Raw genomic sequence first — 17,083 nt, 5'->3', positions numbered from 1 at the left:
ACATCTATTATTTCGACATACAAAGTGGTCTGTCATCATCAGTAATATTTTTGTTTTGTTTTCATCTACAAAAATGACTCTGGATACTAAAATCCAGCAGGAATACAAGATCCTGGCAGAATAGTGAGTTCCGTTTATACTAATCTTTGCCAATAATATAAAAAACAAGTTTATTTTATTTCAGTAAAATGATAATGAGTGAAAATGTGAGGGGTGTCTATGTGATTCCGTCTTATGAAAATTCTCTACGTAAGTTTTTCACTTGTTTTTTAAACATTTCTTTATAAAACATATCTTATTGTTTCCAAAAAAAGTAAAATTTTGACTCCTGCTTAATAACCTTGAATTTAATTCCAAGAGATATCTTATTGTTTCCAAAAAGAAGTAAAATTTTGACTCCTGCTTAATAACTTTGGATTTAATTCCAAGAGATATCTTGGTCGTGGGTCACAGCACCACGACAGCCCTTCTCAAGATCCAGCATGACATCGCGGTTGGTCTGGATAATGACATGTTTGCAATTTTAATTTTATTGGACTTCTCGAAGGCGTTCGACTCGATTCCTCATGGGCTACTGCTCGATAAGCTTCGATATTATTTCGGTTTTACTGACACGGCAGTGTCTATGATCGCCTCATACCTTGGGAACCGCTCTCAGGTTGTTAGGTCTGGGGAATCACTTTCCTTACCGTTGACGCGTAGCGCGGGGGTGCCTCAGGGTTCAATTTTGGGTCCTATATTATTCTCTTTATTTATTAACGACCTTCCTTTAAAACTCCTATACTCCTCGTATCACCTCTACGCAGACGATCTTCAGATTTACTGCTTTGGCGACTATGGGTATCCGGAATTCTGTTCTGATGCTTTAAATGATGACCTTTGTAGAATCTCTGGATGGTCGTCTGATAATGGCCTTGTATTAAACCCTAAAAAGTCGCAGGCTATTGTCATTCATAGTCGTTTTCGGTGCCCCGCTGTACCTCCTATTGTTCTGCTAGATGAGGTGATTCCTTTCACTGATTCTGTGAAGAATCTTGGGGTATTATTTAATGATACTCTCACGTGGAGTAATCATTTTTCTGAGGTGTGTAGGAGGGTTTATTATGGTCTTCGGACTCTGCGTCGATTCCAGTCCTTTACCCCGGTCGAGACTCGCCTACTTTTGGCTAGAGCTTTGCTCGTTCCACACTTCATGTATGGGGCGGAACTTTTTTTTGGCACTGACAAGACTTCTTTAAAAATGCTGAAGAGAGCATTTAACTCCCTTGTAAGGTATGTATTTGACCTTGGTCGCTTTGATCATGTCACCTCTTGGGCCGCCAGGATTCTGGGACGGCCATTCCTGGACCACCTTCAGTTTCGGGCTGTTGAGTTTATCTGTCGCCTGTTGTGGACAGGTCGACCGGCATATCTTGCGGGGCTGATTGAGCGCGGGTCGTCCGAGAGGTCTTCGTGTCTGCTCATTCCGAGATCGGTGGGTCGCATCTTGCGCTGTTCTTTATTCGTTGGGGGAGTCATTTTTTGGAATGAACTCCCACGAACTCGTAAGCGGGAGCTTTTGAATCGCTTTGCGTCATTGATTGAGTGATTTTTGACCTCATTTTGTTTTGTTTTTCTTTTCAATTAATTTCTGTTATTCATTTGTATTTCGTTTCTTCTCTTTTGTTCTAATTTTTATTCTTTTATTCTGTACAATTTTCATGTAAGAGGGCATGCCCTATTGGTTATCAATAAATCTTATTGTTTCCAAAAAAAAGTATAATTTTATTATTCTTTTAGATTGGTTTGGGGTAATTTTTGTACGCGAGGGTGTCTACAACGAAGGAATATTTAGATTTTCAATCACCCTTCCGGACAATTTTCCAAGTGATACAAAAGCCCCTGTAAGTATGCAGAATTTTGAGATTGAGGTTAAAATTGGCGGGATTTTTAAAATTTTTCCATCCCTTTTAGGTGATAGTTTTCAAATCTGAAGTCTTTCATCCATTTATATGTCCTGAAACTAAACAATTAGACACAAGGGATGCCTTCCCGGAATGGGATACAACGTGTCATTTGTGGCAATTGCTCAAGTACTTGATATATATCTTCGAGCAGCCTGAAGTTTGCCTGAGTTCTACGTTGAATGACCAGGAAGAAGGCAAAAAAGTAAGGAATCAGGAAGCATTGGAGATGCTAAGACACAATCGTGGAGACTTTCAAGCCAAAGTGAAGAAATGTGTCCAGGAGAGTCAGGAAAAGGTCTACGAGGCGGTAGATGGAGAGGATAGGCATGCAATTGTTTTCGAGGAATGGAATTCTAATGTTCATGCAGGAATTCTCGAGAAGATTAAAAACAACCAACCTCTGGATATTGATCAGGCAACAGCTACAGCAAATACAGCAATTTTTCCCTAGGAAGACTTTATTATTATTTTTATCATTCTACATGAAATATTATTAAATAAATGGACGTAAATATTTTTCTTTAGAACTTTCGATTAATTTTACGGCTCTTGCGGCGTTGATCCTGGATGATTTTTCTCGCCACGTCTGTCATGGCTATGACAAAGACGGAAACGAAGATGATAGCACCGATCGTGGAGAAGGTCTTGAAGCCAGGATTAACGGGTCCGGAGGGTTGGAAGAGTGATATCGGTGGCATTTCTGTGGGTGTTGGAATATGACTTGGCTTGATCTTGGGAGCTTTGGTGGTTTCAGTTGGAGCAATGGGAATTCCTCCTGATCCTGGTGGATCAATGTGGATGGATACAGTTTCCTCAGGACGGACATCCATTACCCCAGTTTCGATACACTGAAAAAATAATTTATAAAATTACAAAGCTTATCAAAAAACCAATAAGGCGTTCAGGCTTCGAACACTTTACATTCTTTCCCATATTACTTTAATGAATCTGATCACATATTCTGAAAAAATGTGCCAGATTCGAAGCCAAAGTGTGTGCGAAGCTTGAAAGCTGTGCCCTACGGCTGGATACTTTAGTGAAAGTCTACCGAAAAATAGGTCACGCCCTTTTAACTCTTTCGTTTTTTTTGGGACTCTGGGTACCCAAAGCAGCATATGAATGTTCTATGAAAAACAATGTTTTTTTAATTATTCAGAATTGATGAAAATTCGATTCTTGTGGATGATTACAAAAACATTGTTTTTCATAGAACATTCATATTCTGCTTTGGGTACCTACTCAGAGTCCCAAAAGAGACGAAAGAGTTAATAAATTATGCCGAATTGACACTGAGTTTTAGTTTTATCTTAAACTTTTCATATTAAATAAAATGGAATTGATACACTAAAGGGGTGGCAGAGCGTTCCAGGCTTTGCGAAATACTCGAACTCGAGATTTAGAATTTAGATGCTATACCTCAAAAGTATTTTCGCAACATTTACCGCACTGAGTGAGAGAAATCCGAAAAACTCAAAATAACATTCCGGAAATGTTAATTTTACCCTGCAGTATTGATCCGAAAACGGTGTAAATATGAACCTTTTTAGGTGTATTATGGGTTAAAGTTACCCTTCTTTCATGTTGATTTTACCCTTAAAAGGTGTAAAATTAACATTAAAAAATGTTGATATATTTTTACACCCAAAAAGTGTTAAAATTATGACGAAAAAAAGTTAATCGCAGCCTCTTTTTTTTCTCAGTGCGGTTTTCAAACGATTTGAACCGATTCATCACTCAAAAGATCCCCAGAATAGTTTTAAAAGTAATAGAATTGATATTGAGATAAAAATTAGTTATCGGCTATGAATCGGTTCATTACCGATTCAGAACCGATTAGAACCGGGTCAGTTTTATAGGAAATTCCAAGACCTTTCCAACGAGCCCAAACATGACCGCATTTGCTTGATAAATGCGCTCTCTAGTGTTTTTTTAATCTTTGACCTTGAAAAACCGTTATTAGGAATGATTCAACGGTATTTTCGTCTAAGGACGGGTAATCTCTAAAACAGCTAAAACATATCCAAAAATGAAAAAAATCGCACGACGCGTTTTCGAGCAATCCCAAAAAAACAAAAAAACATGGTTTTGGAGGGGAATGGGAGGGGTAGGGGAAAAATGAGGGGCATGTTAACGATCCTTGGGTCGACTTATGGGGGGGTCCCCCTTAGCTCCCAAGTCGCTATCTCTTACCGTTTAGCAGTAAAAGACGTAAAGTTAAAACAAACTTAATTATTTAGGATTAGGATGTAAAATAAATATGAGAAATTTAGCCACGCCCCTTTAACATTCCGAATCCTAACACTAGTATAGCAAGCCAGCTTCCTGATCTTGCAAAAAATATCCTAGTTTTTGATAGTCTTATAGTTGGCAATCATCCACAAGAATCTGATTTCGATCGTTTATAAATAGTTCAAAAAATATTTTTTCACAGATCATCCATTATTTTTCTTTGATTCTCTATACCCAGAGTCCCAAAGAATTCGAAAGAATGAAGTGAATGATCACGCCTCTTGGGAAGCCACACCCACTTGTATATTTTGTCTCCACCCAAAGATCTTAAATTTTATCCTCTGCCTATCAGAATTCTTAAAAGTTCTGCTCTAAAATATCAATTTCGAAAGTTCACAACATCTTTAGTCATAAAACAGTGAAACGTTCTAATGGTTCTAATTGAAAAATCCAGCGTAGGGTGAAGTGGTACAAGTTGGACAATGGACAGGGCTTTTTTCTTGATAAATTTAGTACTTCATTTTTATTTGTATAATTTTAATGCTTTAGTTTTATAATTTGGTTCCTCGTGCTTAAAAAAAAGTTTAGTACTGTATCCCTGAAATCTGAGAAAAAATCCCTGTCCAACTTGTAACACTATGTCCAACTTGTATCACTTTACCCTACACAAAAAATAAAAAAATAAAGTTTTCAGTTTTTTGTTAAATGGGTTAATGTGTCTGCTAAGAATTTAGCTGTCCTCGAAGGAACAATGCTAAGAATACTAAGCAATTTTAAACAAAATTTTGCTAAGATAAAACGAGCATCCTTTGAAATTTCATTTACTGGCACATCTTGAGAGAAGTAGAGCCTTGGGTTGTGAATAAAAACAGTTTAACGAGTATTACAAAGAAGGATCAAGGACGTAGCCAGGATTTTATTAAAAGGAAGGTACATCGCAAAAAAGTCCGAATTAGATTGAATCAAATATTTTTGAAATTGAACTTAAAATTATTAAAATTATTTACTAAAAGGACATCTGGGGAAAAAATCTATTTAGAAACTGTACATGAAAGATATTATTTGTTCTTATCCATTTTTGCACCAATTTTAATGAATTTAGACAAAGATGAAAATGTTAAAAACGTTTTTATAGATTTCAAGTAGCTTTTAATAGAAAAAGTTGCATTTTAGGCTTGACAAAAATGAAAATAAGAAAAATTTAATGGAAAACAATCCTTGGATTTTCCTTTATAAGAAATTGAAAATTTAGTGGCGATTTTTACGAAGCTGCCCTTGTTTGCTTAGCTTCATACAACATTTTGCCTACCTATGTAGGTCTCATTTTTAAAAGGATGTTATTTACCAATTTGACAAAATTTTTCAACACATTATATAGTGGAAAAACATCCTTTTGACACACTTTTAACAAGTTCAGTTGGTCACTGTTTTGCAAAAACCTCCATATTTTGTATGGAAGAACATCTTTTTCACAAATTTTTCTTGTTAATTTGATAAAACTTGTTTTTTTGGAGTAAGCACCAATTTGAAAATTTTGTGCAACTTTTCTTTGGAAAAAGCACCATTAATCAAAATCGAATGGTTATGCGCTTATTTTGGAAAGCTGAGAGGATTCAAGATTCAGTAAAGACATTTCAAAAAAAAAAAAGTCAGCAAGGGTGATTTTCTGCCTGAAAATGCCTTTTTGTGAGCTAAATCTTTGTGTAGTCACAGTGGACCGTATTTTTCAACATTTTATTGCTCGAACTTCACGGAGAGAGCAGTATATATATAATCCCTCGATTTTTTCACCCCCCCCCCTAATTTTCACCTTCCACCCCCCGGAGACCACTTTTGTCAACAAATCTTCACATTTCAGACGATTTCTGAGAAATTTCGTCAGGCTATTTGTCCGTCTGTCCGTCCGGATGTCGCCAGCTCTAGAGACCAAATGGTAAGAGATGGCGACTTGGGATCTAAGGGGGACCCCCCATAAGTTGACCCAAGGATCATTAACATGCCCCTCATTTTCCCCTACCCCTCCTCTTCCCCTCCAAAACCATGTTTTTTTGTTTTTTTGGGATTGCTCGAAAACGCGTCGTGCGATTTTTTTCATTTTTGGATATGTTTTAGAGATTATCCGTCCTTAGACGAAAATAGCGTTGAATCATTTCTAATAACGGTTTTTCAAGGTCAAAGGTTAAAAGACACTAGAAAAAAACTGAACAGATATTTTCTTCACCTGTCAATTTTGGGCGTGGCCTAAAATTATTTTCTAGGCAATCTTACTCAAAAGGACAATCATATAGATTTTTTTAAGAAAATGATAACATTCTGCAGATAAGCAGAATGTCCTTAGGATTAATTACCGTCGTATGAATATCCCCCTGTTCGATTTTGTCCACTCCCTGCTCATCTCTAGCGTAGATCGTGGTCAATTTGGCAGACATGTGGATCACTGATAGGGTTTCAGTTCCCACAACTCGAACGATTGCTGAAGTTTTGGCCGGAAGTCTCTTGACAACAGAAACAATTCCTGACTGAGTTTTTTTCGTCAATTCTCCAACTGTATACTTAAGAGGAGTTCCGGTGTCTTCATGGAGAATGATGGGGACACCAGTAGCCAACTCTGAGAAGAGAGTTATATTGATCTTCTTCTCAAAGTCATAGCGAACAAGAGCTTCCACAAAGTCTGTCTTCAAATTGACATTGGTGAGATTCACGGAAGTCAGTGCAATCTGATCCAGGAAAGTCACATTGCGCCAGCGATCGTAGGCAATATCTGTGAGCTCATAGCCTACGGGAAGGCGTTCTAGAAGTACAGCACTTACATCAAGTGCATCTTCATTGCTGAAAGAGAGTTGGATTAGGAGGATTTGATCAAGTCCATTAGTTGTGTAACCCCATAAAAAAAAAATTACGTAGGCAATTGAGATAAGATTTTGCTGTAGGAATTTTTTGGAAAAATTCGCGTCGAAGAATTAAGTTATCGTGGAAAATAGTTTTTACAGAAATTCTATCTTACTTTGTGGAGTTTGAAGAGCAAGTGGCAGTTGTAATGTTGATTCTGCAGATATTTCCAGACATGTCTCGTCCTACAAAGTCATACTCGTCACTGAGATGGGTGATTAGTGGACGCAGGATGGATTCAAAATTTTTCCATTTGATCCATGTGAACATTCCGGGAGTCTTTATGGCATCTTCTGAGCAAATACCTCGGCTTCCAAATTCTGTTTGCTTTGCAGTGAGTATCTTGAGTTCAGAAGACTCTTGCTCGTCCGTTGGAATGGTACAGAGTGATTGGATTGTACCTATGTCCTCGGGCTGGGATAAATTGGCGGGAACCTTGCATTCAGTGGTGATTCTACTGTTGATCTCAAAAGAGGCTTTAAGGAGGCAGTAATCACCACCGAGAACGACAGGGAGCAGTACTAAAATCACAGTTAAACTCTTCATATTGTCCAGAAGAGGAATACACTGATTGTGAGTTTGAAAACGTTCAAAATATGTGGCAGAATGAGCTGGCAGTGGCAAAATATCGCGACAGAAATCTCGAGTATCCCCAGACACTTGTAGAGAAAATTGCACTTCACTTCCTCAAAATTACTACTTCTAGAAGATAGAAGATTCACTGGCAAGTGGATGGTTGCACAAGAACCATCCAAATGATATCAAGGTGACCAACTAAATGGGAACGATGGGGAAAAATCAATCCGTCGATTGTGCAAAGTTAAATCTTATCGCAAACCAAGTAAATCCCGAGGCGTGAAAGAAGACTGCGTCATATGGTGTTTTAGGTTGATAGGGAGTATAAAACATTTTTTTCCACCGCAATCCAATCAATTGATAAGAATGAGGCAAAATGAAGATTTCCCTCACCTTTCCAAAAAAAAGCCCATTACGGCCCATTATCATGTGGCAGTGACCGTTGAAAAGACAATTTTTCAAATGTTTGGCGCTGCGATATTCGCCGCATTTCGCCGTCAGTAGTGGGGAATTGGCGAAAAAATTGTCAGATGGTTGTCAAAAGAGGGTGGTGGGAAAATGGTGAGTAGTTTCCATGGAAAAGTGCGCAGGGTCAGTCGTTTGATTGCAGTGCAAGAAGAAAAGTATCAAAAAGTGTGATTTTTCGTGCTGAAAGCTAGTTGAAAAAGACATAAGGTGCTTCAAGGGTGTCCTATGAGCTAAATAAGTGCTGTGCCAATTGGAAAAAATCTGTGGAAATTGTGCTAAAAAGGTGATTCTTTTCCGTGTTCATTCATCACACAATGACGGCCATTGTGTTCCACTGAGTGTGTATGAGGCGACGGAAAAAAGTACTTCTCGCGAGACGTCTTGGGAAAAATCATCTCATGCTGCACACTGGACACTCTGCCACACACATTGGCGGGAGGAAAAAGAGAAAGTGCAGCGATCTTGGCGGAAATTGAGGTGGAAAAGGAGGTGACCACTCTGGGGGCGCGCGCACAAATTTGCCACTTCTCTGGGAAGAAAATCAATTTTTTTTTGTTGTTCTGCCAGCAATTCCTTCACGGAATTGCGCCAGTCTCTCGGGGTATCTACATACACGACATACTCCCAGAAAGGAGGGCAGTGAGATCAGTTTAGGTAAGCCACCTTACCCTATATTATTGTTCAGGAAAATACCCTCACCAGAATCTTCCACAACGAAAAAAAAAACTAGAATATTCCCGAGAATAAGGGGACTTTGCTGTGGGTAGGGGTTATTGGGGAATATATCAAAAGGTTATCTTAAGATTAGCAACAAAAGATTATTGCGGGATTTTCCGCGATAAAAGTCCCCCAGATAAGGCTAATTATTGCAAATCTCTAGCAGAAAAAGTCTTTTAAGCCAATAAACTCTCCCTTTCCAAGCAAAAACAAAACACTTCCTGCCACAGGAATGTCCGGGTGAGATGCTTGTGTGCATGTCTGGGCATTAAAAAGCTGAGAAGGCAGCCTCCAGAGTTGCATCATCAGCATGTCAGTGTGACTAAGTGCGTGACTTTCCTCAGAGAGATGTGAGAGAAAATGGTCAGATAGTTTGCGTTAACTGAGATTTAAGAATAACTCGAGCTGCTTCAGTTTCTCAAGCATTAGAATTTTTCTATATTTAATTAAAAAACTGATGATAAATTGTCCTTTTAGAGCCTATTTAAACCTATTTAAATGGTTCATTCCTGAGATAAAATCTTCTTGTCATCTGTTATAATCCTCCGAGGGTGTCTCGGCTAAAATAGAAATACATCTAGATCTAGCTTTCTAACTCTAACATTTCATTTTAAAACTGTAACAAAAATACGTGTCATTAACGAAAATTAAAACGAAAAATATAGTTTTAGAAAGTCTTGTGATAAAAAATTGACTAGAAAAAATATTGTCCTGAAACCTGACAATACCAATCGAGCTTTTTTTTTGTCATGTCATATGAGTTCGAAAATGTAATTCCCTGTTTTTTTATTGAAATACCTTTACTTTTAGTGATATTTTGCAAATACAGTCTGTCTTGTTTGATTTGTTTAACAACTTTCATTGTCATTTTAATTGCCAGAAATCTTAAATATGTGACTTCTGACAATGTCACGTAACCTTAAATGGCAATGTCACGGCTATAGAATCGCATTTTCGAAAAAGCTCTCCTGAGATTCAAACCCAATTTGTCATATGGCATTGCCAGAGTGTTACAGACTTCTTCTCCTGATCCTGTATTTTGTATAGAATTTGCTTTAAATTTGTAGCTTGGTTAGGAAATTATCTTAAGCATTTTGATATTAATACTGCGGAGATCTCATTGGCGCAATAGACAAGATCGTAAGGTCTCGGCCGGTTGAGATCTCTGGTTAGGCACTCATAAACGCTCTCGTTTGTCTCGTTTAAGAGTCTGTAAATATATTTCTTATTATGTAACGGGGATCCCTAATTTAAATAATTAAAACATCAAAAATATCTATTAAACGGTCTTCAGACTACACTCAGAAAAATACTCGAGTAAAACTTACTCGAATCGATGTTGAATTAACTCTTTTTCGTTGTGATTTTCGATTAACAATATTTTAAAGTTGATTTTATTTCTATTTAGGTGCAATATTCGGAAGAGTTGTTTTAAGTTTATTGTTCTAAAATTTACATGACAAAAAAAAAGTGTAAATAACTCTTTTTAAGATTGAAAATAACTCTTTTAAAGAGTTAAAATAACTCTTTTTAAGAGTTAAGATAACTCGTTTCAAGAGTTAAAATAACTGTTTCAAATCCCAAAATGAATATGTTTTACAATTTTGTTTTTTTTTTATTTAATCATTTTCTTTATTAATATTTTCTTGACATCAAGTTCCCTATGTTTCGAGCGAAATATCACGTATGATGCACGCATATGTCTTCATGAAACACTGTCAGGCATATTTCTAGTTGATGTTCCTTATGAACTTTGTCACACGAAAATCTTCTTAACTGAAGTATATTCTTAAAACGAAAACACTTAAGCATATACTTCAGTCGAGATGAAATTTTACATCGAAAAAGAGTAATAATTACATCGATATCCGACGAATTAATTCAACTCGCACGAAGAGTTGTTTCAACTCTATTTACTAAAATTTACAACGAAAAAGAGTAATAATTACATCGATATTCGTAGAGTTAATTCTATTCTGCCATAGAGTTGTTTTAACTTTTTAGGTTTTTTCTTAGTGTAGGAGGTTTATGGTACTATTCCAATGAAAAATGAACATGTTTTTGTTTTAACACTTTACTGTTCTTATTTGCTTTACATTATCGACTTTTCTTTGTGTTGGTTCCTATCCCGACTGTTTTGTCCCGACCCCCAAACAGTCGTGACAAAAACCATCACGAAGAAAAGTTGATTATGTTGGAGCACTCGACAACGTGAAGTTTCCGAACTTTCCGAAGGTGTCGAGATCGTAAATACCAAGCATTTTTTTTGGTTTTTCGGAATGTAATTTGCCTTTAATAGTCAAAATTTTCCAAAAAGTCTTAACTGATAAGAAACACGGTGCGACAAAATTTACCTTTTTGTGGGTGTCTTTGACGAGAGTGCCAAAACTTGTTAGAGGGTCATTTAAGGACCTCAAATCTGCAATCTGTTTGTCCGGGTCACCTCTAGATTTTTTTGGAAAAGCATTTTTTGTTTTTTGCTGTTTTATAAAATTCAAAAATTCATATCTCCGGTTCTAATTATCCGGTGGTAGTCACATAAAGCTAAACTGACGCGTAATTTCATCCTCTATAACTCTTGTGAACATATCAAGCATCTACGATGAAAATGAAGTATATTTTTTAAAGATTTTTTGAAAAAGGGCACCTAAAATGGTGTATTTTTCTGTGTTTTTTCCATCTTCTAGTAATTTTCCCACTTTAATAGAGCATTTTATATGTCAAATAACAATGCCTAAAAGTTAGGGAATTTAATATTCTTTCATATCTTTTTGGTTTAAATTTTCTATCCTAATTCGTTTATTCACAATAATTTATTGAAAATAAAATGCAGTATTATAAAAATAAAATCTCTTATTATATATAATTATTTGGTATCTTTGTCTAACCTACTGAAGAGCATTCTCTTTTGCACTCTCACTTACACATTTTATATAAAAAGAGGCGAAATGAAAAAAAGAGACGTATATAGAAATAAAGAGAGAAGAATAGTTTTTTGGCACTCATAACAGATATTCTTCTCTCTCTATTTCTAAATACGTCTCTTTTCTTTGATTTCACCTCTTTTTATATGAAATGTGTAAGTGAGAGTGCAAAAGAGAATGCTCTTCAGTAGGTTAGACAAAGATACTAATATAATTATATATAATAAGAGATTTTAATGCACTTTATTTTCAAAAAATTATTGTGAATAAACGAATTATGATAGAAAATTCAAACCAAAAAAATTAAAGAATATTAAATTCTCTAACTTTTAGGCATTGTTATTTGACATATAAAATGCTCTATTAAAGTGGGAAAATTACTAGAAGATGGAAAAAACACAGAAAAATGCACCATTTTAGGTGCCCTTTTTCAAAAAATCTTTAAAAAATATACTTCATTTTCATCGTAGATGCTTGATATGTTCACAAGAGTTATAGAGGATGAAATTACGCGCCAGTGTAGCTTTATGTGACTACCACCGGATAATTAGAACCGGAGATATGAATTTTTGAATTTTATAAAACATAAAAAAACTAAATATGCTTTTTCAAAAAAATCTAGAGGTGACCCGGACAAACGGATTGCAGATTTGAGGTCCTTAAATGACCCTCTAACAAGTTTTGGCACTCTCGTCAAAGACACCCACAACGTGTCGCACAGTGAAATTAGAGAAGTTATAATGGCTAAATCTTAGCTCTGAAAGCCATATAAAACTAATTTGAAACGAAACACACTTCACAAGAATTAAGATAAAGTTGTTAATTCTAAAGTTCTTTAAAATCACTTTAATTTTAAAGCTAATCACCACGATCGCTTTGTAATATGAATTGATACATTTTAAATTGATTTCATGTCTGTGCTAAAAAAATTAGTACAAGCTAAAGTTACAAGAATTGCAATATTAATAATTCGATTTCATGATAATTCTGCAATATACTCAAGTGAGGGACCGTTTTTGTACTAAAATGATTTTGTACAGCCCATTTGTCTTTAAAGTCAAATAGAAAATTTTTAATTTTGATTTTAATATTTGTTTACTTAATCATTTTTTGTACATTAATTTAAATTAAATTTGTTGTGGTGCTCACGAGGAGAAGGAAAATGATATAGGCATATGCAAGATGTTTGAGAAAGAAATAGATGAGAATATTTATTTCATGAATTTTTCCAGATCTAAAAAGTATATCAGAGGCGTAAAAATTACAAAAAATAACATTGACGGTTATAAAATTGAAACTTATATAATTTTATTGAGGTTTTTAGGACTGTAAAAGTTTTAAAACCTAAAATAAAAAAGTTCATATAAAAACAAATTTATTGAAATTAAATAGATTGCGTCAAGCTATTATTCCCTAAACGTTTAGAATACAAAGTTAAATGATTTTATTCTATTTATAAGAGTAATTAGAACGGCTAAAAGAGTTGATATTTCTTGAAATTAAAAACACTTTCTTAAAGCGTCTTGAACATACAGGCAAAACCATTTTTACCTGAATCTATCTGTAAAACCCTCCTTTAATTTACAACTTTAGACCTATTTTAATGAGCGATTGAAATGGTTTTAAATGAGGCAAAACACACAATTAGTACTAAACACTTCATTAGGACCTTTCAACTCATATAATCTTAATATTTCAGGTACAAAATATTTCTGTTTAATAAAAAAAAAGATTTTTTATACCTATTCAAAACAACTTAAGGGTATTTCCTGAATTACAAGGTCAAAAAAATCGATTTTTCCCCCTAAATTAATAGGTACCTATCTAGCAATACTACCACAAACATTTTAGAAACCAAATGATATTTACTGTGGCCTCACAGTCACCAGGGGCCTCTCGGCATTTCATTTATCCGTACGTTTTTGCATAGAAGCACTGAAGACTATTGGCAAGTTTTTTCCTAAAGAGAATTGAGTTATTAGTCTGATATATTTCGAAATCGTGCATTAAAAACTATCTAAAAATACGTATTTTATTATGCTCGCCGAAATAATACAAGAACTACGAGCAAATTTGTTTAAGGCGCTGTGCAATATCTGCAAAATTTTTACAAAGAAAAGTGAAAAATAGCTTCACTTTTTATTACGCTTGATGGGCCCCTGCTTATAAGATTAATGTTAAGATTAATACTTTGAGAAGTGCGAAAATGGAAAAAAATATAACAAGTGTTTTATCTTACTTCTTTCTTGAATTTGACCACTGCGTACACAGTTGGCAGGCATGAAACCCCTAAAAAACTGACGAATCGCAGTTGGCACGCATGGAAAATTGCTCGAATTGCTTTTCAGATGATTGAGAAAATTCAGAAGACAATTAATACGAACAGTAAGGGAAAGCGCGCTGCCTTCGTATTCGGACGACTCAAGCTTCGAACAACTTATATATTCAATTTATTTTTAATTAATTTAATCAATTCTAATATTATATTTTAATAGCTAGTCCAATGCCTCAAATTTTCAGAAAAGAGCCATGGGTCAAATCCGTCAAATCCATTAAGAATATAGAAAAAAATTGAGTGGTTCGAATTTTGAGTCGTCCGAAGGTACCATGTTTTCCCTTAATATCTTACCGATCATATTACTCAACTAGAGTGCACTCTTTATAACATGCATATTTTCTATTTAAAATTTATCATACTATACACCTCTCTTTCCGACTTTTCTTACTCTTAATACTCTTAATATTAATCTTATATATGACACCGCCCTGAAGCGCGTTTTCCCTACTTCTTATTTTTACGATCTTTTCGCCTTAGTTCACCATTCCAGTAGGGGAATTCTGTAACGATATGACAATGTCACATAACAAATTTTCGTGATAAATTTGGTAATAGGACAACATTGAAGGTCAATGAGCATCGAATAGTCATTGCAACACTGAGAGAAATACGAAAAAGTTAAAATAACATTCCGGAAATGTTAATTTTATTCTGCAGTATTGATCCAAAATCGGTGTAAATATTACCCTTTTTAGGTTCATTAGGGGTTAAAGTTACCCTTTTTCATATTCATTTTACACTTAAAAAGGTGTAAAATTAACATTTAAAAATGTTGATATATTTTTACACCTAAAAAGTGTTAAAGCTGTGAGAAAAAATGTTAATCGCACACTCTTTTTTTCTCAGTGAAGAAACTCTATGAACGTTTTACTAATTGATATAAATCTGATTTTGAATTATTTTTTCCAAATTCACCACATAAAAATTCTTAAATTTGTCATATGACATTGTCATACTGTTACAGAATTCCCCTCCAGGATATTTTTTTATAAAAAGATTTATTTAATCACTTTAAAAATTTATAACCAAATATATCAAGAAGCTTGATCGTTTCTCATACTTTCAAAAAAAAAAAAATGCGAAAAACATCTAATCATTGGCTTCCTAATTCAGTTAATCCCTTAAAATGGCGGTTTTTGTTCTTTTAAATATCTAAATAAAGTTTTTTTTTAGACTTTTAGAATCGCAATAGATAGATTTTTTAATTACAAAGGAGCAATAGCTGTGTATTATTGACAGAGACATGCATATAAAAATGTGATCCCTCTTGCTGATGTGCAGGCGAATTTGTTTGAGAAAAGCGAGAAAATTTTGGCATTTTTCCCAAAAATTTATACTCAATGCATTTTCAATCAAGGTTATATTGTAATTTTGCAAGATATTCGCTCTAATCCCTTCCTCATTTTCATTCACCGGCACATTTTTCGTTGAATTCTGTCCAATTTTTTTTACTATTGTTGGAATATTCTGTGAAACAATGGTTTGGGAAAGTTTCTCTGCATTGTCGCATAGAAAATGTTGAATAAAATTTCTTGTGGTACTTTACATAATGTTTGACTGAGGGTGTTGTCCCATAGAGAAAATGATACTCTTCTCGATGTTTCTAAGGAAAAAAATGACCCACATCTAAGCGATGATAAGAGCATTCTATAGTGGGAAATTCGAATTTGTGATAGAATCAATCAAATGGTGGGAAATTCAACTAAATCCTCGACGAGGGCTGTCAATTTCAAGGGTCACATCTCAAGGAAAAAAGTTCAAGTTTACAGAAAAAAATCTCCCCTATTTTCACATCACATATTTCATGTTGGAATTTCCATTCCGTGAAAATTACAATTGGGTGCCAGCAAGGGAAATTGTCACGAGACTGTGAATTGAATATTAAATGACTCTGGGTACCTACCATGAAAATATTGCTATTCCTCTCAAATACACCGCAGTCATAAATCATTCAATGACAAATAAATGATCTACCATTGATTCGCTCCCCCCCCCAAGATCTTTTTTTTTCTTAAATCTGATAATCTGTCTATGGGATGTCTTTTCTCTATACTTTTTGTTTCTTGTTTCTCAGTGGTTGTGCTCTTCCTGATAACAAAATGTTCCGCAATCAGTCTGAGTGAAATAAAATGACCACAAAATTAGGCGATAAAAGGCAATTGACTTTTACGGCTTTTACAGAGGTGAGATTATTCAATTGTTGGTGCCCCTGTCACCAGCTGACATCATACAATTTTTATTTCCCAATTAGAATTGAACTTATTGTAATCATTATGGAGTTTATGGGAAATTCCCTAATGACTAAATACAAATAGCGGTTTGTAAATTTTCCATTTGGTTAAATTAGTCGGTGAAGCGATCTTCAGACTAGAGGTTTAGCCCAGTTCTCAAAATCTTAAATAGCAGCAAATGTGATTGGTTTTTCAGAAACTAATGAATAATTTTCCCTTAAAATCTAATTCTGAGTTAAATTTTTGGGCATTCAAATGGTAGTGTACTCTATGATGGGTTCACTCAGAAAAATAAACGAGTAAAACTTACTCGAATCGATGTTGAATTAACTCTTTTTCGTTGTGATTTTCGATTAACTATATTTTAGAGTTGATTTTATTTCTATTTAGGTGCAGTATTCGGAAGAGTTGTTTTAAGTTTATTGTTCTAAAATTTACATGACAAAATAATGTAAATAACCCTTTTTAAGACTGAAAATAACTCTTTTAATGAGTTAAAATAATTCTTTTTTAGGATTAAGATAACTCGTTTTAAGAGTTAAAAGAATTCTGTTTTAGAGTTAAAATAACTCTCAAATCCCAAAATTTTGCAATTTTATGTTTTATTTTATTTTATCATTTTCATTATTAATATTTTCACACGTCTTCATGAAACACTGTTAGGCATATTTCTAGTTGATGTTCCATATAAACTTTGTTACACGAAAATCTTCTTGACTGAAGTATATGTTATTAAAATGAAAACACTTAAGCATTACTTCAGTC

General features: G+C 34.6%; 3 protein-coding genes across 4 annotated transcripts in view; 2 read left to right on the top strand and 1 right to left on the bottom strand.

Moving 5' to 3' along the window:
* The first annotated feature begins 37 nt into the window (after positions 1–37).
* On the top strand, positions 38–2,473 carry LOC129803361 (protein crossbronx). The gene is made up of 4 exons (XM_055849848.1): positions 38–123; positions 185–249; positions 1,780–1,883; positions 1,954–2,473. Exons 1-4 carry the CDS (start codon positions 74–76, stop codon positions 2,395–2,397), a joined length of 663 nt encoding a protein of 220 aa, XP_055705823.1. The 5' UTR covers positions 38–73; the 3' UTR covers positions 2,398–2,473.
* LOC129803350 (enolase-binding protein-like) lies at positions 2,387–7,888 on the bottom strand. Its single transcript, XM_055849836.1, has 3 exons — positions 7,180–7,888; positions 6,524–7,004; positions 2,387–2,794 (listed from the first exon to the last, which is right to left on the bottom strand). The coding sequence occupies exons 1-3, from the start codon at positions 7,608–7,610 to the stop codon at positions 2,468–2,470; spliced, it is 1,239 nt and encodes a 412-aa protein (XP_055705811.1). The 5' UTR covers positions 7,611–7,888; the 3' UTR covers positions 2,387–2,467.
* A 301-nt stretch (positions 7,889–8,189) lies between these two features.
* Positions 8,190–17,083, top strand: part of LOC129803342 (uncharacterized) — a 66,030-nt gene continuing 57,136 nt past the window's right edge. The window contains exon 1 of one of the 2 annotated variants that reach the window (XM_055849822.1): positions 8,190–8,762. The gene's annotated coding sequence lies outside the window, so the exon portion shown is untranslated. The remainder of the gene's footprint in view (positions 8,763–17,083) is intronic. The other variant, XM_055849823.1, reaches the window with a different exon arrangement.

Source organism: Phlebotomus papatasi, chromosome 2 (genome assembly GCF_024763615.1).
Source record: "Phlebotomus papatasi isolate M1 chromosome 2, Ppap_2.1, whole genome shotgun sequence".
Classification (NCBI taxonomy): Eukaryota; Metazoa; Arthropoda; class Insecta; order Diptera; family Psychodidae; genus Phlebotomus; species Phlebotomus papatasi.
Note: the sequence above shows the minus strand (reverse complement) of the source record. Positions and strands in the feature narration are given on the sequence as shown.